The following is an 18,707-nucleotide window of genomic DNA, read 5'->3' on the forward strand; positions in this document are numbered from 1 at the left end:
CTCCCACCTCAACCACAGACTGACTTCCCATCTTCCTGTTCAGTCATCTTCTGGGAAGGTCTAGCTAGGTTTGCAGCTTCTATTTCCTTCCTTTTGTCAGACTTCAGGCCTCTTCAGACACCCTTCCCTCTCTGTTTTCATCAGACTGGGCTGCTAGAGCCCACAGAGGGCCAGCACTCCTAACCCTGGTGTGGCAAAGCCTCTAACTGTCTCACACATGCGCTCATTGCATGTTGAGGATACACAGGGTCCCAGCCCTTCTCACCCCTGTCCCAGTCAGCCCTCTTCACTCCTGCGCTAGGATCCAGTCTCTTGCCCCACTCCAGGCTGAACTTTTCATATCCTTCAGCAAATGCTACCTTCAGTGGCAGCTCAGAGCCCGCGTTTCCCCCAGGCCTCTCTGCAGTGTGCAGGTCGGCAGCCTTCTTTCTCCTGAGTCCACTCCAGCACCATGCAGCAATCCTAGTGATTCTGTGCATGTGAGTCACCTCCCAGAGTCTCCCCTCCCCCATCCTCTAAGGTCTTTTCTTGATAGTCCTTAGGCTTCAGGTGCCATGTCACCTGCCCATAAGCTCTTCTGTCCTTCCCATAATTATGCTGGGAGCCCCTGCTCTCTTGCTCCAGCAACACCCCTTTACTGTCTTATGTCCTGTGTCCGATATCTGAGTCCCTCAGTTGTACACTCCGAAAGTATGGTTGATGACTAGCTCATGTTCCTAAAAACTGGGAGTTTGTAGACACAGTGTTCAGGGATGAGAAAACAGAATTTAGAAGCAGGAAAAAGCCAGGTTAAATTCTGACAGGTGGTCCCCAAGTGAGCAGGGAGCATCCCGAGAGGATCACTTGTAAGCCCCTTTTCTTCTCTCATACAATGTGGGTTTGGGTATGCTGAAGTTATTCTAGGGATGGAGCAAAGCTCAGCTGTGGCTGGGGTGAAGTGCAGGCAGAACCTATGTAGTGAGCCACTGTGTAAGGTACACTGGAGACCAGAGTTCATGGGACCATAAACTCCAAGGGATTAACTCACTTCTGTTGAGGGCTGGAGAAGAAAGAAGGGGACTGGGAGTGCCCTGGATCCTTGGGTGTATGTGTGTGTGGGAGAGGGGTGGGGTTTGTTTTATTCCAATCCAGGGACAGCCAGGTGAAATAGAAAGCAAAAGAGAAGTTAACTCAAAGTGAACTCTGAGCTGCTTTGGGCGACTGGACAGTCGCGGTTTTGCAGGCCAGACAGGATGGCAGCGTCCGGGCAGTTCCCACTGCTGGTCGAGGGATCTTGGGTCCCCGACTCCCCGAAGACCTTGATCAACAAGTTGCAAACATACTTCCAGAGCCGAAAGAAGTCGGGTGGAGGAGAGTGCAAGGTCGTCCAACTGCCTGGGAGCCCGCTGAGCTTCTTGGTGCTCTTCTCCCGGGAGGATGGTGAGGGCCCTAAGGCCAAAGAGGTTTGCCCCGCATGGGGTTCGGGTCACGGGTGCTAGGCCCAGAATGTGGCTGCAGTGCCTTGGGAGCAGGAGATCGCAGAATCCGAGTGGCATGCCCATTCCGGAGTGGGAGTGGTGGTTCCCCTTGCTCTTACAGAAGCTTCCTGGCACTGTGAAGCTTCCAGTGCTTTGATCTTTCTTTTCTTCTCTTTTCTTTTCTTCTCTTTTCTTTTCTTCTTTTTTCTTTTCTTTTCTTCCTTCCTTCCTTCCTTCCTTCTTTTCTCCCTCTCTCTGTCTTCTTTCTTCCTTTCCTTCCTCCCACTCTTCTTTCTCTCTCCTCCTTCTCTTTCTTTCTTTCTTTCTTTCTTTCTTTCTTTCTTTCTTCTTACCTCCTCTCTGTCTTCTTCCTTCCTTTCCTTCCTCCCACTCTCCTTTCTCTCTCTTCCTTCTTTTCTTTCTTTCTTTCTCTCTCGCTCCCTCCTTTCCTTTCCTGATATTATTATTATTATATTGTTATATGGTACAGTTAAAGAATTAAGAATCTTGAGGAGTTGTGGGTCAGCTAGTACCACAGGGTTCCAGCTGTCAGGAGAGAGGGGTGCTGTTTTGGGGAGGTTATCTTTTTTTTTTTAAAGATTTATTTTTTTATTACATATACAGTGCTGGCCAGAAGAGGGCACCAAGTCTCATTACAGATGGCTGTGAGCCACCATGTGGTTGCTGCTGGGAATGGAACTCAGGATCTTTGAAAGAGCAGGCAAAGCTTTTAACCACTGAGCCAACTCTCCAGCCCCCGGGAGGTGACCTTGAGGAGGGAAAAGCCCTTGAGCTCCTGTACCACAGCCTGGACAAAGTTCCTGCTTTGTTCTTCCACTTCAAGCCTGAAGTGGCTGTGAGCTTTGAGCTGGGGTAGGAGTTTCTGTGGAGTGTTCCCTCATTGCAGGAAGGCACAGGAATAGTTGAGCAGTTGAAAGTTCCCCACTTTTGTCTGTAGTCTGCCAGGGAGGCCCAGCCTTGCCTACTTAGGTGGGTGATTGAAAGCCCCAGACCTGTGGCTTCTGGAAGGCCACCATTAGTTACCCACTGAGATTTTGTAGGCCAGGGTCATCCTCGGAATGCAGACACTCCTCCCTCTTGTCCTTGAATTTGTGAAAATTTTGGGGCAGAGGAGGGGCAAGGGGACTGAGGAAGCCAGGCTGTAGGAAAGATAATGGCCCAACAGGAATCCAAGAATCAAAAATGAAAGAAATAGACAGGTGTAGAGGGTATTGACACAGGTTTTCAGAAAGCCTGGTCAGGAGGCAGGAGAGACCTGCAGGGCGCTGAATCCCTTTGGAAAGCAAGAACCTTGTTGTCCTAGGTTTGATTTCACCAGGGCGTGCTCCACAGACAGCTGACAGCAGGACCTGTTTTCTCATTTTCTCTTTTCCTAGAGCAGTGGTTCTCAACCTTCCTACTGCTACGACCCTATAATATGTGCTGTGGTGCCCCCATCATAAAATTATTCTCGTTGCTACTTCATAGCTGTAATTCTGCTACTGCTATGAATTTTAATGTAAATATCTCTGTTTTCGATAGTCTTAGGCTACCCCTGCAAAAGGACCTTTTGAACCCTCAAAGAGGTCATGACCCACAGGTTGAGAACCACCTCAGAGGGTTAGAGGGTTCCTAGTTTGATCCCAGCGGTCACTACTCCAGTAGACACAACCCTTATGGAGTGTGTTCTTCTCTTGAGCTGTCTCCAAATGCTGGTCATATGTTAGGGGAACAGATTACTGCATCCTGGTCACAGGGAGGGTGGGGGAACTAGACCCAGCCCACCTCTATTCTAGACACTTTAGTGCAGAGAATGTGGCTGAGTGGGGAAGCATTTGCCACCAGCCCTCTGAGGTGACCGGGACGTGCTGAAGTCTGAAAACTCTCTGTTGTTTATTGAGAGCCTCAAACCAACAAAATGGAGATCTCTAAGATACTGGTAGTTTAGTGACAAACACAGCACAGGAAAGTACGGTTGTGAGGGTGCAATTCCTGCTGTAGCCTTCGCAGCAGGCCCCGGGCAGCTGAGGTGAAGGCTGTGCCTACAACTCCAGTTCAACTTTCTCCATCTGGGGCTCCAAGTCCACAGCCCCCTCTTCTCCCAGGTGGTTCAGCTGATCCCTCTCATTTCACTCCCAACACAGATGACTCAGAACATTAAAATAGAACATTGTTGCAGGCCAGGCTTTGGGGTGACCAGAACTTCCATTCACTTTCGGTTTCCTATTTGAGGCCCCACTTCCTCATCAGCAAGGCAGCTGGAATTTCCCAGCAGATTTTCCTGCAGTCCTAGGGCAACAGCTTTCCTTTCCTGTGGAGGCCCCACCACAGAAGTACCCTGAACAGTCATGAATTCACATAAATCTACAATAGCTCGACAGTACTACTGAGTCTACTACAGTAGGCTCAATAGAAATTAGTGTATACCGGTACCAACAGTGAGGTCTCACCTTTGTAAGTTAGCTGGATTTGTGTGCTGTTGAGTATGTAGGTCTTTCTTTTCCTTAGGACATTGAGCTACACTCTCAGACTCAAACTCAATTCCCTGTAACCCCATTTCAGATGGACACACTTTATCATACTTTCTAATCCTAAATGGAATCCTGCTTATTTAGTGAGGGCCTGGGTATTCTTGAAGTGAGGGAACTTGTCTTCTTTTTTTTTTTAAAAAAAAAAGATTTAACAGGGCAGCCATGAGGCATACCTTTAATCCCAGTACTTGGGAGGCAGAGGCAGGCAGATCTCTGTGAGTTTAAAGTCAGCCTTGTCTACGAAGCAAATGCCAGGACAACCAGAACCATTGGACTGTTACACAAAGAAACATTGTCTCTGAAAGTCACATGCACATACCCAAAAGATTTATTTTTATTGTATGTGTATGGGTGTTTGCTCTTTATATGTCTATATACCACATGCATGCAGTACCTGCATAGGTCATAAGAGGGCATCAAATCCCCTGGAACTGGACATACAGATGTCTTAGATGTCTATGTGGGAGCTGGTAACAGTAATGGGGTCTTCTAGAAGAGCAGCCAGTGCTCTTAACCATGGAGTCATCTCTGTGACCCTAGAACCCACCTTCTGAAGTAAAACTGAACATAGCTGACTTGAGGTGGGCACAGGGGAGAGACAAGATATCAAAATTTTATTTCCTCCTCCCAGATTCACTTTCTTGATGGGAATCACACAGTTATTGCCACCATGGCTCTCTGGCAATACTTGTGCCCATACACATTGCATACATCCCAGAAGAGATGCCCATGTTTGGATGACGTGGATGGTTTCACCAAAGTCCAGGAAAGAGGAGGAATGTAACACAGAGGTTCAGGACATTTGGTAACATTCTTCAGACTGTTCACACAGAGGTCACCCTGAGGTCACCCAGTCCTCAGTCCCCTCACCAGCCTGGTACAGCTTCTCTGAAAACTCCTGACTACTCATAGAATAGAGTTAGAGTCCCATGTTCCTTCTCAGATAGATTCTAACTCCTGTATCTGGGTGGACGTCTAAGTGAAGTCGCTAGGCCTGCCATCTTCATGGTTGAGGTGGGAGAGACATCATGTTTCATTTATGATAGGCTCTGAGCTTATCAGACTAGCTGTTCTTCAGAGAACAAGGGAAACCCAAGGTTTTGTTGTAGCTGTGAACACCAGGTCCAGTATCTTTCTCATTGACCTGTTTGCACTGTCCGCTAGCCCTCCTGTTCTTTTCTTGTTCTCTATGCTGACCACGCCCCTTCCTGTTCCTATTGGCTCTCTTTGATGGCCATTCTGATTCCTGTTCCTTTCCTGTTCTCTATGATGACTGTGCTCCTCCCTGCTCCTTTCTGCTTCTCCATGGTCTGAGCAACACTGATTTTCCTCTCCTTTTTCTGACTGCAGCTTCTGATATCACAGTTCACATTTTCATAGCTCTTCATGTCGTTGACAGCGTTCCTAGAAAAAAACTTTCAGTGAGGAACCTCTGCTCCAGAAGTGTTTATTCCTTCATAGCCACTTAGCTAGACTGTGGGTGAGTTGGAAATCAAATGGCAAGTCTTTGGGTTCTGTTGAATTTCACTAAGTTCAGCTGTCTGGTGCTCTAATTCTGTTTTTGCAAAATCTCTTCTATTACTTTTTTTCCTGCTCCCTTTACTACCAAATATGGGTTGTTTATCATTGTAGGCTAATGGCTGGACTCCTGGTCATTCTTATGACCAACTGGGTCACCTCCCTACAGCATGGTTTTTTATCTCATCAAGTACCCAGTTGTCCCTGTAATTATAAATATTCCCACCTTCAGTGCCCACCAAGTGCAGTACGGGTTCTGTACTACTGAACTTTATATTTCTTCAATGCAATGCACTTTCTGGCTCAAAACAATTTCCACTGACCTCAGTAGTCAATAAGGAGGCTGAGGCTGTGTAAGTAGGATTTGTGTAGCAGGATGCTAATGAGATTCACCAGAGTTTCCTTGTGTGATAACATATCTGAGGTAATCACCTTGAATAGAGAAAGGGTTTATCTGGGTTCTACAATTTTGGAGTATTGATCTATAGTCAGTTGGCCTGCAGATTTTGGGTAATGGCACAAGGCAGTACACCCTATTGGGAACTCTTGGATATGTAGTGATACAGAAAGGAGGAAAGCCCTGGGGTCCCAGGATCATCTCCTCTCCCCAGGGGGATCTGACTTTCTCTAGGCCTCACTTCTGAAAGCTTCCAGAGCCTTTCATTAGACCATGAACTGGCAACCATGTTTGTAATCTCAAAGCCCTTGGGGAATACTCGATAACTAAGCTAAAGCAATGAATATTAAAAAGTAATCTGGGTATGGCAGCACATGCTTTGACCCTAGCACTTGAGAGACAGAGGCAGTTTGGTCTACAGCACAAGTTCTAGGCCAACCAGGGTTATAGAGTAGCCTTGTCTCAACAAAGCAACATAAACAAATAAACAACACCCCAGTAAGTTTAGGGGCAGGGAAATGGCTCACTGGGTTAGATAGTTTGATGTGTAAGTGTGAGGGCCGGAATTTGAATCTCTGGTCTCCTTGTAAACATCTGAGCATGACTCCATGTGCCCAGTGTAGAGGCAGAGCACAGCAAGTCTAGCCAATGGGCAAACTTCAGGTTCAGTGAGAAACCCCATCTCCAGGCCAGAAGGAAGAGAGCAATGCAGGGAAATACCCAGTGTTCTGCTGTGGCCTCCACATGACCAGGTAGGTATATCCCTCCATATTCCCACACATCTACAACATGAATAATACACACACAGTGACATTCACATCCATGTGCTAATTCTCCTTCTTTTTTACAAGGGCTTGCTGCTTAGGGAGACGGGCTGAGCTGCTGGCTCATAAGGTGAAGTCTGTAGAAATCATGAACTAATTATATAAGTAAAGATTGTTTCCAGTTTGGCTTAAAATCTTTTTTTTAAATTATCATTTCAGTTCGGCAGAATGTTCTGGAGAAAGGAAATCATGAGTCAGTGTGGCAAGGAAAAGGGAAATTCAACTTAACTGTCCGGTTGCCCAAAGACCCAGATGAAGCTTTAGTCTCTAAGGAGGCAGTTCCAGAAAAGGTAAGGCCATGGGGCATTATACCAAGGTACGTGGGATTCTCCATGATGAAAATATGTGCAGATGAGCTGGGTGAGGTGGCACACACATTTAATTCCAGTACTCGGGAGGGAGAGGTAGGAGGATCTTTATGAGTTCAAGGCTAACCTGATCTACATAAGGAATCCAGATCAGCCAAGGCTACATAGTGAGACTGTGTCTCAAAAAGAAAAATGGTAGATGAGGGCCTAAGTCACACCAGCCTGAGAATGGCAGCTTGAGACTCTGGAGGGAGCAAGGACTGTAAACAACGGAGAAGCAGTCATTTTTTGTCACTTTTGTAAGAGTCCAGATTTGGGGGTGCGATAGTAATACATTTAGGATGTTAAAGTTTGCATCTCTTGGTCTTGGTGTCTTTATAATAAGAAGCCTGCCGTTCTGTTTCCATCATCTTGAGGCCAGCAGTGTACCCCGCATGTGCTGTTCCCTCAGCTGTGAATAAGATTGTCACGGACCTCTCTGAAGCATGTGCACTGCATTCATACAGTAAACATGAACTAAGTGCCAAGTCAGGCAAACCATGGGCTAAACTGCCTTATTGGACACTCCTGTGTCTGTCTCATTTCATCAATAATTATTGTGACCAGCAGACAAGACTCACTGTGACATGTAACTTCTGATTCATTCACTAGCCCAGTATCCAAATGAGTCATTATCATTTCAATTAATTTACATCTCCTGTCTGACCCAAGACATATTTTATTTATATATGAAATGAGTCATAGTTGCTGGGCAGTGGAGGCACATACCTTTAACCATAGCACTGGGGAGTCAGAGGCAGTTGGATCTTTTTGAGCACTAGGCCAGCCTGGTCTACAGAGTGAGTTCCAGGACAACCAGAACAAGTTACACAAAGAAACCCTGTCTCAAAACAAATAAACAAAACCAACCAACTAAACTGACAAAAAGTAACCAACCAAACAAAAAGAAATGATTTGTGTATTAATGTTGTCTTACTGTTTGCGTTTTAGGATTCCAAGACTAAAAAAGGCACTGCAGGAAAAGGTAAGTCTCCGCTAAGGCGGTCCTGGTGTTCACCAGTCAGTTTGTGTTTATTAAACAAGTAGCTTGTGTTTTACGAGGCTGCTTGTTTGTTCCTGGCCACTTAGTCCAAAATAATCACTCAGAAACCATATTATTTGCAATACTGTTTGGCCAATAGCTTAAGCTTATTTCTAGCTAGCTGTTATATCCTAAACTAACCCTTCTCTATTAATCTGTGTATCGCCACGTGGCTGTGACTTACTAGATAAGGTTCTGGCGTGTCTGTCTCTGGTGGAGGCTACATGGCTTCTCCTGATTCTGCCTTCTTCGTTTAGTTTTCCCCACCTAGCTCTGTTCTGTCCTGCTACAGGCCCAAAGCAGGGAAGTTTCTTTATTCATTAACCAATAAAAGCAACACAGACAGAATGACTTCTCTCACCAAATTTGAGAGATCTTCCTGTATATTCATACTAGACAGGATCTGCTCAGCTTGGAGCCTCCTGGAGTTGCATTATCTTTCCAGTTTCAACCAAATGTGTTTGAAGCATTTCCTGAGAGAGTTCATTGAGTTCTTAGGGCTCCACTCAGAGGAACAGGACCAGGTTTCTTTGGTGCTGTGAGACGGCTGCAGTTGAGGAGAGGAGAAGAAGACATGAGAGATGGTTATGGACACTTGTGCTTTGGTGGGCAGTAATAGCAAGGAAAGAACTTGTAGTGGATGCTTGCTGTGTGCATCTCTGGGTGACAGTGCTCTATGAGCACTGGGTGTGTCTTCGATGGACCCCAGGTTCTGAGCACCAGCTCTTTCCACCTTATCTGCTGCAGGAAACAGCCAGCACAGTGATTGGGATGGGGGTCTCCTGATTCCTGGTGGGTGGGCACGGCCATGTCCTTCCCCAGATTTAAATGAATGAGCAGCTAATAATACTTGAGTAAAGGGCACCAAATGAAGAACCATACTGAATAAGGTGAGCAAGAGCAACTAAGAGATGCAGACACCCAAATCTTAGGAATTCTTTTTTTCCCTGCATCACTCTGCCTTCTGACCTGGAGTTTGTCTCTTTGACTAGGCTTGTTGGCCAGGCACTCTTGGGATCTGCTCATTTCTGCTCTCCACACTGGGCACATGTAGCCATGCCCAGATGTTTACAAGGGAGCTGGAGATTCAAACTCCAGCCCTCACACTTACACAGCAAGCTATCTAACCCATCAAGCCGTTTCTCATTGATGTTGTTACAATGTAATCTTTAAACTCTTATTTTACTTAGCACAAGTATGTACACAGCTTTGTATACCTTTGCTTTCCTCTGGGAAGGCCAAAAGTAGTCTAATTTAGTGGACACCTGATAATTCTCAGTTGTCTGCCACATGCCAGCAGCACATGTCTGTAGAAGCTTTATTCTGTAACTCGAGAGACCTATATGAAGGAGGATGCACCTTTCTCAGAAAGAGAGAACAGAAAAAGTAATAAGATTAAATTAGTAATAACAAGAACAACAACAAAATAAAAGAAACCAATGCTGCTTATGGTTGTTAATTCACTAACAAAAAGAGCAACTAAAGCCCACAGTATTACATCTTAGGTTTTTTGGTTTTGTTTTTTTAAAATCTCTCTGTAGACCAGGCTAGCCTTGAACTCATGGAGTTCTGCCTGCCTCAGCCTCCTACGTGCTAGGACTAAAGGTATGCACCATCGTGCCTGGCTACATTTTAATTTTTAATTCCCTAAAGCAAAAGCTCTACTACATGAGATAACCTTTTAGCAGAGTTAGCCAAGATATGGCAAAGGGTTAGAGTTGTCTCAGGATAATTTACTTAATAAAATGATGATTTAATACCTTACATCTTTCATTGTCTATTCCAATTTCCTCAGATAATTTGTGAAGACTGACGCTAAAAAGAAATCCCACAATAGTTCAGCACTGAGCATAATAAAGGGTTATTTACCTAGGGGTATACTCACAGATTATAGTCCTCTGCTTGAACAGGGAACAGCAATTGAATAACGTGACCAGAAGAGAGAGGGACTGTGGTTTTACAACGGTATATATAGTATGAGAGACCACACCCAAGAGGGTGTGTAACTTAAATGGTACTGGCAGTAGGAATTCCTACAACACCTCCTTCTTTTGTTTTTTTTTTAACTCTCTTATTTAAGAAAGTTCTAAGCCTAATACAAAATTGTATACAATAAGAACAAATATCAGGCATAAAAATTTTACAACCAGCATAAACAATATCAAATAAGAAATAATATTACTTGAGTAAGCAGGAAGTGCAATCAATCAACTTCCAAAATGTGCAACAAATGACAGAGACAACTGGCTACCTGAACAATTTCCCAAAGTCTCATTTGCAACACTGGAGCTACCAACTTTGGATAAGGTCTAGAGTAACTGACAGACCATTTTCAGAGGCAGGAAATTTTTCAAACCCTCTTACCCTGTCTTAGCAAGATTCAACAGTCTTATTTCTTGTATCCTGTTTGTCCTGTCTGGACATCATGCATTTTGTCAGTGGTTGATGAATGGACAGTTTCTTGTCCAAAGGGTGGTTTTTCCAAGAGGACAACAAGGTCCAAGTAGAGTGTCTTTGGTGCTCAACATTCTCTCAGGAATAGATCAGTGCTGCCAGGAACAATCATGTCTCATATAAACAGAACCCTAAGTTATTTAAATGCCACATTCTACAGCTCTTTGAAGTGCTTGAAGATTACCTATCTATGCAGAATACAATCTCTATGTATCTCAAGAACCTGATTAGTCTAACTATAAGTCTGACAAATGTGGATGACTATTTATCTATAATTCTTAATTCCTATATAACTTAAAGACTAAAACTTCATATTAAAACATTAAACAATCTTTAAAAAACTGTGCAACAAATGAGGACAATGACCTCAAAATGTAAGCAATGTATAAGTATCTTGATCAGAGGTAGAAATGTATATTGTAATATGATAAATATATCCTAAAATTGTATCAATATACAGAATGTCTTAAGCAGTGTTAGAAGCATGTATGTATACAATATGACAAAATAACTTTGGCTAGGTATGCAAATATTGTGTACCGAAATAGGAGCATATTCAATATAACAAATGTAATTTGAATTTGTATCAATATACAAAAATCTACACCATTGTAAATTGCCTATAAATAATAGCTTACAACTTTCCATTCTATTACTCACTATTATTATTAGTGTGAGTAAGCTCATACTAGTCTATTATTCCATACATTTTCCCTTTTTTAAAGAGATCCCTGAGCTTACATAATTTCCCCCAACCCCCAATCCTATAGCAGTTATAGTCAGTCCCTAAATGATGTTTCTAACCCTGAGAAAAACTTTGTTGGGAGAAGGGATGTCATTTTTAGAATTACTTCCAGCTGTCACGGTGGCCACATTCTTTCTATGGGATCCTGTGTCAGTAAAATGATGGTTAAGCTTCAAGATTACTGTCTGGTATAATTGCAAATAGTCTCTGAGAATTTGGTAGGGTGTTTCTGAGGTTCCTATTTAGAGTGCTGACCAGAATGTTGTAAAAAATTGAACAATTTTAGCTAACCAAGTTGAAACCACCTTGATCAGCTACTATCCAAAACAGACCTTATAGTAGTGTTATCAGCATCATGATGTCATATCAACCAGGTGGAGCCATTGTTGTGGGGCCCCATCTTCTTCCTGAAAACTCGAAAGATTACTGCATGAAAATTCATTGTTCATTGTGTAAAACTTAAACATTCTTTATACAGACATATATTTAATGAAAGGTACGATAGAGCCAAAAATAGGTATGAAGAAAAGTAAATTTTTTTCTAAATTATTTCTTCTTTCTGTCCCATACCAGACAGCTCCTGACATGAGACAGAAACTACAAAGTTTTATTTTAACCATATGCTTGGATTTAGAGAAGGATAGAGCTGTTATCCAACTCCAAAGTCAGGTTTGATTTTTAAGGGAGTCATGACTATTATTCTAATTTTTATTTAGAGATTCTTACCTTCAGATGACTTGTCCTCATAAGTCATAATTCTCTTTGCTTGGATAATTATCTGGATAATTATCTTTTCCTCTTTGGTCCAGGGTCTCTTGAATTTTTGAAGATGAATATTTTCCTACAAAGACAGGAACAGAACCCTACCCCAACCCTTATGAGGTTTCCTTACTACCTGATTGATGTCACCTCTGTGGATGAGCCATCATTTCTCTTTCTCAAGAGATTTCTCTTTTTCAAATCGAATCTTTACTAATTTTGATGGTATCCATAGTTTTTCCTCTCCTATGGAAACAAGAACAAAACCCCTTCCCCAACATAGCGCATCTCCTGACTTCCATTGTGCAGTCAACACATCCTTAAAATATACCAGCTGATTTAATCCAGAAGACTTTTCTATTATCCAATATCTCTCTGCTGCTGTTGTTTCTTTCTCATTAGTGCTAAGAAAATTCAAGGTCAATAAAGCATTTATTACTAAATAATTTTTATGTAATCTATTTCTGGGGGTATTTTCCATCACTTACTTTCTGTTTAACATATCCTTTATAGTTCGATTTGATCTTTCTATAACTGCTTGATCTGTAGGATTGTGTAGTATACTTGTAATATGCTTTATTTTATAATAAGCAAAAAACTGTTTCATTTTCTTATACACATATGCTGGAGCATTATCTGTCTTTATTTGTGCAGGTATACCCATGATGGCCATAACTTCTAATAAACGTGTGATTACTGAATCAGCCTTTTCTGAGCTCAAAGCAGTTGCCCATTGAAAACCTGAATAAGTGTCTGTGCTGTGTACACATATTTTAATTTTCCAAATTCTGTAAAATAGAACACAACCATCTTCCAGATATCATTCCTTTGAGTACACTTTGGGTTACTCCCTGCAGGTAACAGTATTTTATTATAGAAAGAATAAGTAGTACATCTCTGTATAATCTCTTTAACTTGTTGCCACGTAATAGAAAACTCTTTCTTTAAACCTTTGTTATTGACATGATGTTTTTCATGAAATTTTGAGGCTTTCAGCACACTTCCAATCAATAATTGATCAATTTTTGCATTACTTTCTGCTAGCACACCTGGCAGACCCATATGGGATAGGATGTGTTTTATGTACAGTGGACAAAGCCTATTCTTGATTATATCTTGAACCAAAATGAATAATGAAGTCTATTCTGTATAATTTGGTATAAATTCAGTGGTTTCAATATGCAAGACAGCTCTTTCTGCATATTGTGAATAAGTAACTATATTTAAAAGTTCTTTAAAATCCCTTAGTCCCATGTGACTAGCATATATTTCTACCTTTTGGACAGAATTATAAGGGTTTTGTTCCACCTTACTTAAATCTTCTGATTTGTAACCTGCCTTTCCTGATTTACTTGCATATAGAATATACAAGCTCCAGTTATTGATGTGTCCTGAACAATGTCGAGAAGGATCCAAATAGTTCTCTTTATAAGGTTAATTCTATCACTTTTGAGATAATTGCTATTAATCTCTCCTTAAAAAGTGGCACAAGCTCTTTGCCAAGGTTCATTGTCTTCCCATAATCTCATCAATAGTAAAAGGCACTATAATCTCTGCTGGGTATATACCAGCCAGTTGATGAAGTTTCAATTTTCCTTTTATAATTAATTCAGAGATTTTTGACATAAAATTTTAATTTTTCTTGGTTTGTATGGCAAAAAGATCCATTCTAAGATAATATCTTCCCTTTGCATTAAAATTTCTGTAGGGGAAATTCTGGAAGGCAATATGACTAGAATACAATTAAGATTTGGATTCACCCTATTCACATGTGCCTCCAGTAATTTTTCTTCAAAAACAATAAATTCCTCTTCTGCTTTAGCTGTTAATCCTCTGGGAATTAAGTGTTTGTCACCATCTAAGGTTTTGTTTAAATGAACTATTAGATTAGGTGTTATCCCAACAGCTGGTTATAGACTGGTAATGTCTCCTAACAATCTTTGAAAGTCATTAAGTGTCCACATTATGCATCTGGCCTCTCCTTTTTTTTAATTAAAGTATTTATTTACTTATTATGTGTACAGTGTTCTGCCTGAATGTATATCTGTAAGCCAGAAGAGGGTGCCAGCTCTCATTATAAATAGTTGTGAGTCACAATGTGGATGCTGGAAATTGAACTCAGGACTTCTGGAAGAGCAGCCTGTGCTCTTAATCTGTGAGCCATCTCTTCAGCCCCAATTTGATTATGGTCATCTGCCCCTATAGTTCCTTTAATTTTTAAAAATATTTATTTAGTATACAATATTATGACTGTGTGTACATCTGCAGGCCAGAAGAGGGCACCAGACCTCATTACTTATGGTTGTGAGCTACCACGTGGTTGCTGGGAATTGAACTCAGGACCTTTGGAAGAGCAGGCAGTGCTCCCACTGATCCATCTCTCCAGCCCTGTTTTTTTTTTCTTTGTATTTTGAGACAGGGTTTCTCTGTAGCTTTGGTGCCTGTCCTAGAACTAGCTCTTGTAGTGCTGGGATTAAAGCTGTGTGCCACCACCATCTTGGTCTCTCCTAATTTGTGGCTTTTGTGTTCTAATTTTCTGTAAACCTATTTTATAACCTGGGCAATTGACTGAAGCTCCTCTCTGTGTTTTTTCAAGAGCAATTTGTAATTCCCATTTTGGCAAAATGTTCTTTACTTCTTCAAACATTCTTTCTAAATTATCTATGTTTGAATCAGCTAGCAATTTGTCATCCATATAATGGTAAATTATAGATTTAGGAAATTGTTTATGTATTATTTCCAATGGCTGAATTACAAAGTATTGGCATATGGTGGGGTTATTGAGCATTACCTGTAGAAGGATTGCCCACTAGTATCTTCTAGTAGGTTGAGAATTATTATAAGTAGGCACTGTGAAGACATATTTTTATCTGTCCTTTTCTTGTAAAGGTATAGTGAAGAAACAATATTTTAAATCAATAACTTTAAGAGGACATCCTTTTGGTAAGAGAGAAGGCAGAGAAATTCCAGAATGTAGAGGGCCCATAGGTTGAATTACCTTGTTGACAGCTCTTATATCTGTCACCATTCTCCATTTACCAGATTTCTTTTTAATAACAAATATAGGAGAATTCCATGGGCTGGTGTATTCTTTAATGTGGTGAGCATTAGTTGCTCCTGTACAAGCTGTTCTAAAGTTTTCAGTTTGTCTTCTATTAATGGCTGCTGTTTAACCCATATCAGTTTCTCAGTTAACCACTTTAAAGGTAGGGTGTTGGTACCTCTAAAGGTTTGCTAGTTGCTTTGTGTTCTTGTACAGCATGAATGACTGGTGACCTTTGTGTATAGTATATTATCTTTCCCAGAATTATGAGTTTCTGGGACTACAGGAATGTTATTCAGGGTATTCCATTGCTGGATCAGGCCAAGACTCCATAAATTCACTGCCATATTAGTCACATACAACCTCAGCTTTCCTCTCTGTCCTTTTGGCCCTATGTACTTCAACCCATCTCCTGCTTTGTTCCATTTGAGATAGGGTTCCAATTCCTAGGATTTGAACATCTGCCTCTAGAAGAGGTCAATTTGGGTGTCAAGATTTTGGAGTAATGATACTCATGTCTGTACTCGTGTCTATCAAACCCACAATTACAATGCCATTTTTACATACTCTTAGCTTTGATCCTTGATTGTTTATAGAAGTCTTCCAGAATATATGCTTCCTATTTCTTATTGGAATTTATCCTCCATGTTTATTCCATCATTCAGAACAGTATAGTTTTTTTTTTTTTACAGAAGGCTCTACATTTTTAAATTTTCTTGGTGAGACATGTCCTTTACAGCGACTGGGAATGACTGGACCACTTTTGACTTGGGAGCCTGCAAGCGCCCCCCCCCCCCAGGAGTTTCCTGATGTTATTGGATTGCCTTGTGTGTCTTTTGTTGATCCGCATTCATTGATCCAATAAATTTCGGCCTTTGTCACACCTCCTACATACACCGAAGGCTAAGTCCTCCTATTCTTGCCATTTCCAGAGGAGATATTATTCCTTGGACACATTATTCCTGGTCCACAATCCCTTCTTAGATGCCCCATTCTAACACAATTAAAATATTTGGCATTTTGATATCTCCTCATACCTTTGGAAATTGCTTCTCCTAATCAATATTCAACATTATAGTCAAATGACTCAATGTTCATTGTATGCAGCATTCATTCATCATTGGTGCTGATCTAACCTTTAAAGGCCCAAGTATCTTTGTGCATTCTAAGTTGGCATTTTCAAAAGCCAGAGATTCAGTAAGTATATGTTCAGCATCTGGGTCTGTTACTCCTATTTGTATAGACTTAGTTAATCTTTGTAAAAAGTAACTAAAGGGTTCTTTCTGGCCCTGTTTAACCCTGGTATATGATTCAATTTGTTTTCCTGATTCTTGAATCGTGTACCAAACATTTAAGGCTGCTTTGTGGCATAGAGACAAGATTTGTTCATTGTAAAGAGCTTGAGCCTGTGGGTCAGCATAAGTGCTCTCATCAAGAATTTGATCTTGGGAAATCTCAAGTCCTTTTGCTTTTCCCTCTTCCCTGAAATAACATTTAAACATCACTTCAGGCCCATCATCCAGGACTGTTTAAACTATCTGAAGCCAGTCATATGGTGTTACTTTAATGCTGGAAGTCCATGTCTCTACCATCTCCCTAACAAATGTGGAATGCAAGTCACAAGTTACCACTGCTTGCTTAATTTCCTTTAGATCATTCATTTCTATAGGTTTCCATCTACCTTCTTTGGATCCTTTTGGGCCTTTAGAACTTGATGCTATGTCAGAGTAGATTACAGTGTAGGAAGTTAAAACCCTGGGTAACTCATCTCTGACAGCTACTGGTGATGTTAAATCCTATCCTTGTACCTTCTTTCCTTGCTCATCAGCTCCAATAATTTCCTCAATTGTTTCAAATATTTTTACTACTGTCTTTTGTAAAGCCTGAACCTCCTGGCCTGTATAGATTTGTAGTGATTTCATTGACGTACCTTGCCTCTGGTCCTCATTCTGCACATGTGATTCCAAGGTCTGAAGTTTTCTCTTTAAAGATAACATCTCATCCTTGGGCATTATTTCAATAGTATGCCAATTGCCTTCCTGGAGAGATAGTTTATCTGCTAACCTATCATAACTTTTTAACAAATTTTGAGAGACAAATTCAACAGTATGGATTCTTTCAGATGATTTCTCAGTTCCCTTTGACATGGATTCAATTTTGTCTGTCAAAGTAATATTACCCTTTTCAGTTGTATCAATTTTTTAGCCAACTTTTGATTTTTGATGGCATTAATCCTATCAGCTAGCTGTTCATTATTCGTCTGTAAAGACTGTATCATTTCTAAAAGTGCCTCATTCTTGGCTCTGTTATCAAATCAATTCCTTAAGGATATAGTATGAAGAAAAAAAACTAAATCCAAATATTCAATAAATGAATGTATCACAATAACCATATAAGCCTTGAAGAATACAATTCATAATATTAGCAAAAAAGTTATTAAAATTTTCAATGGTAATGTTGTCTGTAATTATATATCTTTCAAGTTTATTGATTTGTTAATTACTTGCTATGAGGTTTGGTAAATTGTTTAAGGTGTAATAATCTTTATTGTCCAGCAGGTGTCATGGTTGCAGAGTTACAACTAGTGGTGGCAGAACCAATGTTGCCAGGCACAGTCCAGCACTGCTCTCTTTTCCTTCCTTAGCGCTGGGTTAATACAGAGAAATATGATTTGCTTGACAAAATAAAAGCAATTAAATCAATTCCATAGATGGAGCAAGAAGCCCAGAACTCACAGGCAGGAAGTATAAACCAGAAGCTGCACAAGTTTCCACACAACAGGGAATGTGGCAGTGGGGGAGGAATTGTGCATGAGCTTGGGCACACAGTTAGCTCTGCTGTGGTGGGGGTTTTACAAAAACTGCTTAGTAGGTAAAATCAAGCCAAGTGAGCAGGGGTAGGAGACTTTCTGGGCTGTCGACCAGTTAGGTCATTGAGTTGGTATGTGTGGAGTTCAGATCCACGTGGGTGCCAGATGAAGGCGGACGCTAAAAAGAAATCCCACAATAGCTCAGAATTGAGTGTAATAAAGGGCTTTTATTTAGTGGTAGTCTCACACATCACAGTCGTCTGCTCGAACAGGGAACAGTAACTGAATCCAGCAGCCAGAAGAGAGAGGGACTGCATGCTTTACATTGGCTATTATAGTATAAGAGGCCATGCCCAAGTGGGCAGGTAACTTAAAGGCTACTGGCAGTAGAAATTCCTACAGAAGATTTGGGTATAACACATTCTCCCAGCAACAGATCAGAAAAAACAGAAGATGTCCCAAGAGAATGTGAAACTGTTTCCTCCATGGTGACATTTGAAAACCTGCCTGAGAAAGTGACTGACACAGTGCTGATTATCCTAGTGGAGAATATAAGCGGCTTCCCCAGTGAGGACTTTAAGGTGGAAGTGATCCAAGATTTTGGCGTTGCCATGGTTACCTTTCAGAAGCCTATAGGTGAGCCCCAGGGAAGTCCTGCATCCCCAGGCTTCTGTCCACCACTCAACAGGGCTTGTGACATCTCTGAGTATGTGACATTTTGTTGTAGTGAGTAAACAAGGCTCTAAGCCAATAGAGGTGCCTTTCCCCTCAGATTGTGGAA

At 41.4% G+C, this 18,707-nt stretch overlaps 1 protein-coding gene across 1 annotated transcript in view; it reads left to right on the forward strand.

The window, feature by feature from the left end:
• The first annotated feature begins 1,155 nt into the window (after nucleotides 1-1,155).
• The window catches only part of LOC125413061 (protein mono-ADP-ribosyltransferase PARP14), a 651,703-nt gene continuing 634,151 nt past the window's right edge, over nucleotides 1,156-18,707 (forward strand). The window contains exons 1-3 of the mRNA XM_087901085.1: nucleotides 1,156-1,419; nucleotides 6,887-7,017; nucleotides 8,026-8,059. Of these exons, the coding sequence (XP_087757211.1) occupies nucleotides 1,233-1,419; nucleotides 6,887-7,017; nucleotides 8,026-8,059 (352 nt within the window). The 5' untranslated portion in view covers nucleotides 1,156-1,232. The remainder of the gene's footprint in view (nucleotides 1,420-6,886; nucleotides 7,018-8,025; nucleotides 8,060-18,707) is intronic.

Source organism: Myodes glareolus, chromosome 2 (assembly GCF_982192425.1).
Source record: "Myodes glareolus chromosome 2, mMyoGla1.1, whole genome shotgun sequence".
Taxonomy (NCBI): domain Eukaryota; kingdom Metazoa; phylum Chordata; class Mammalia; order Rodentia; family Cricetidae; genus Myodes; species Myodes glareolus.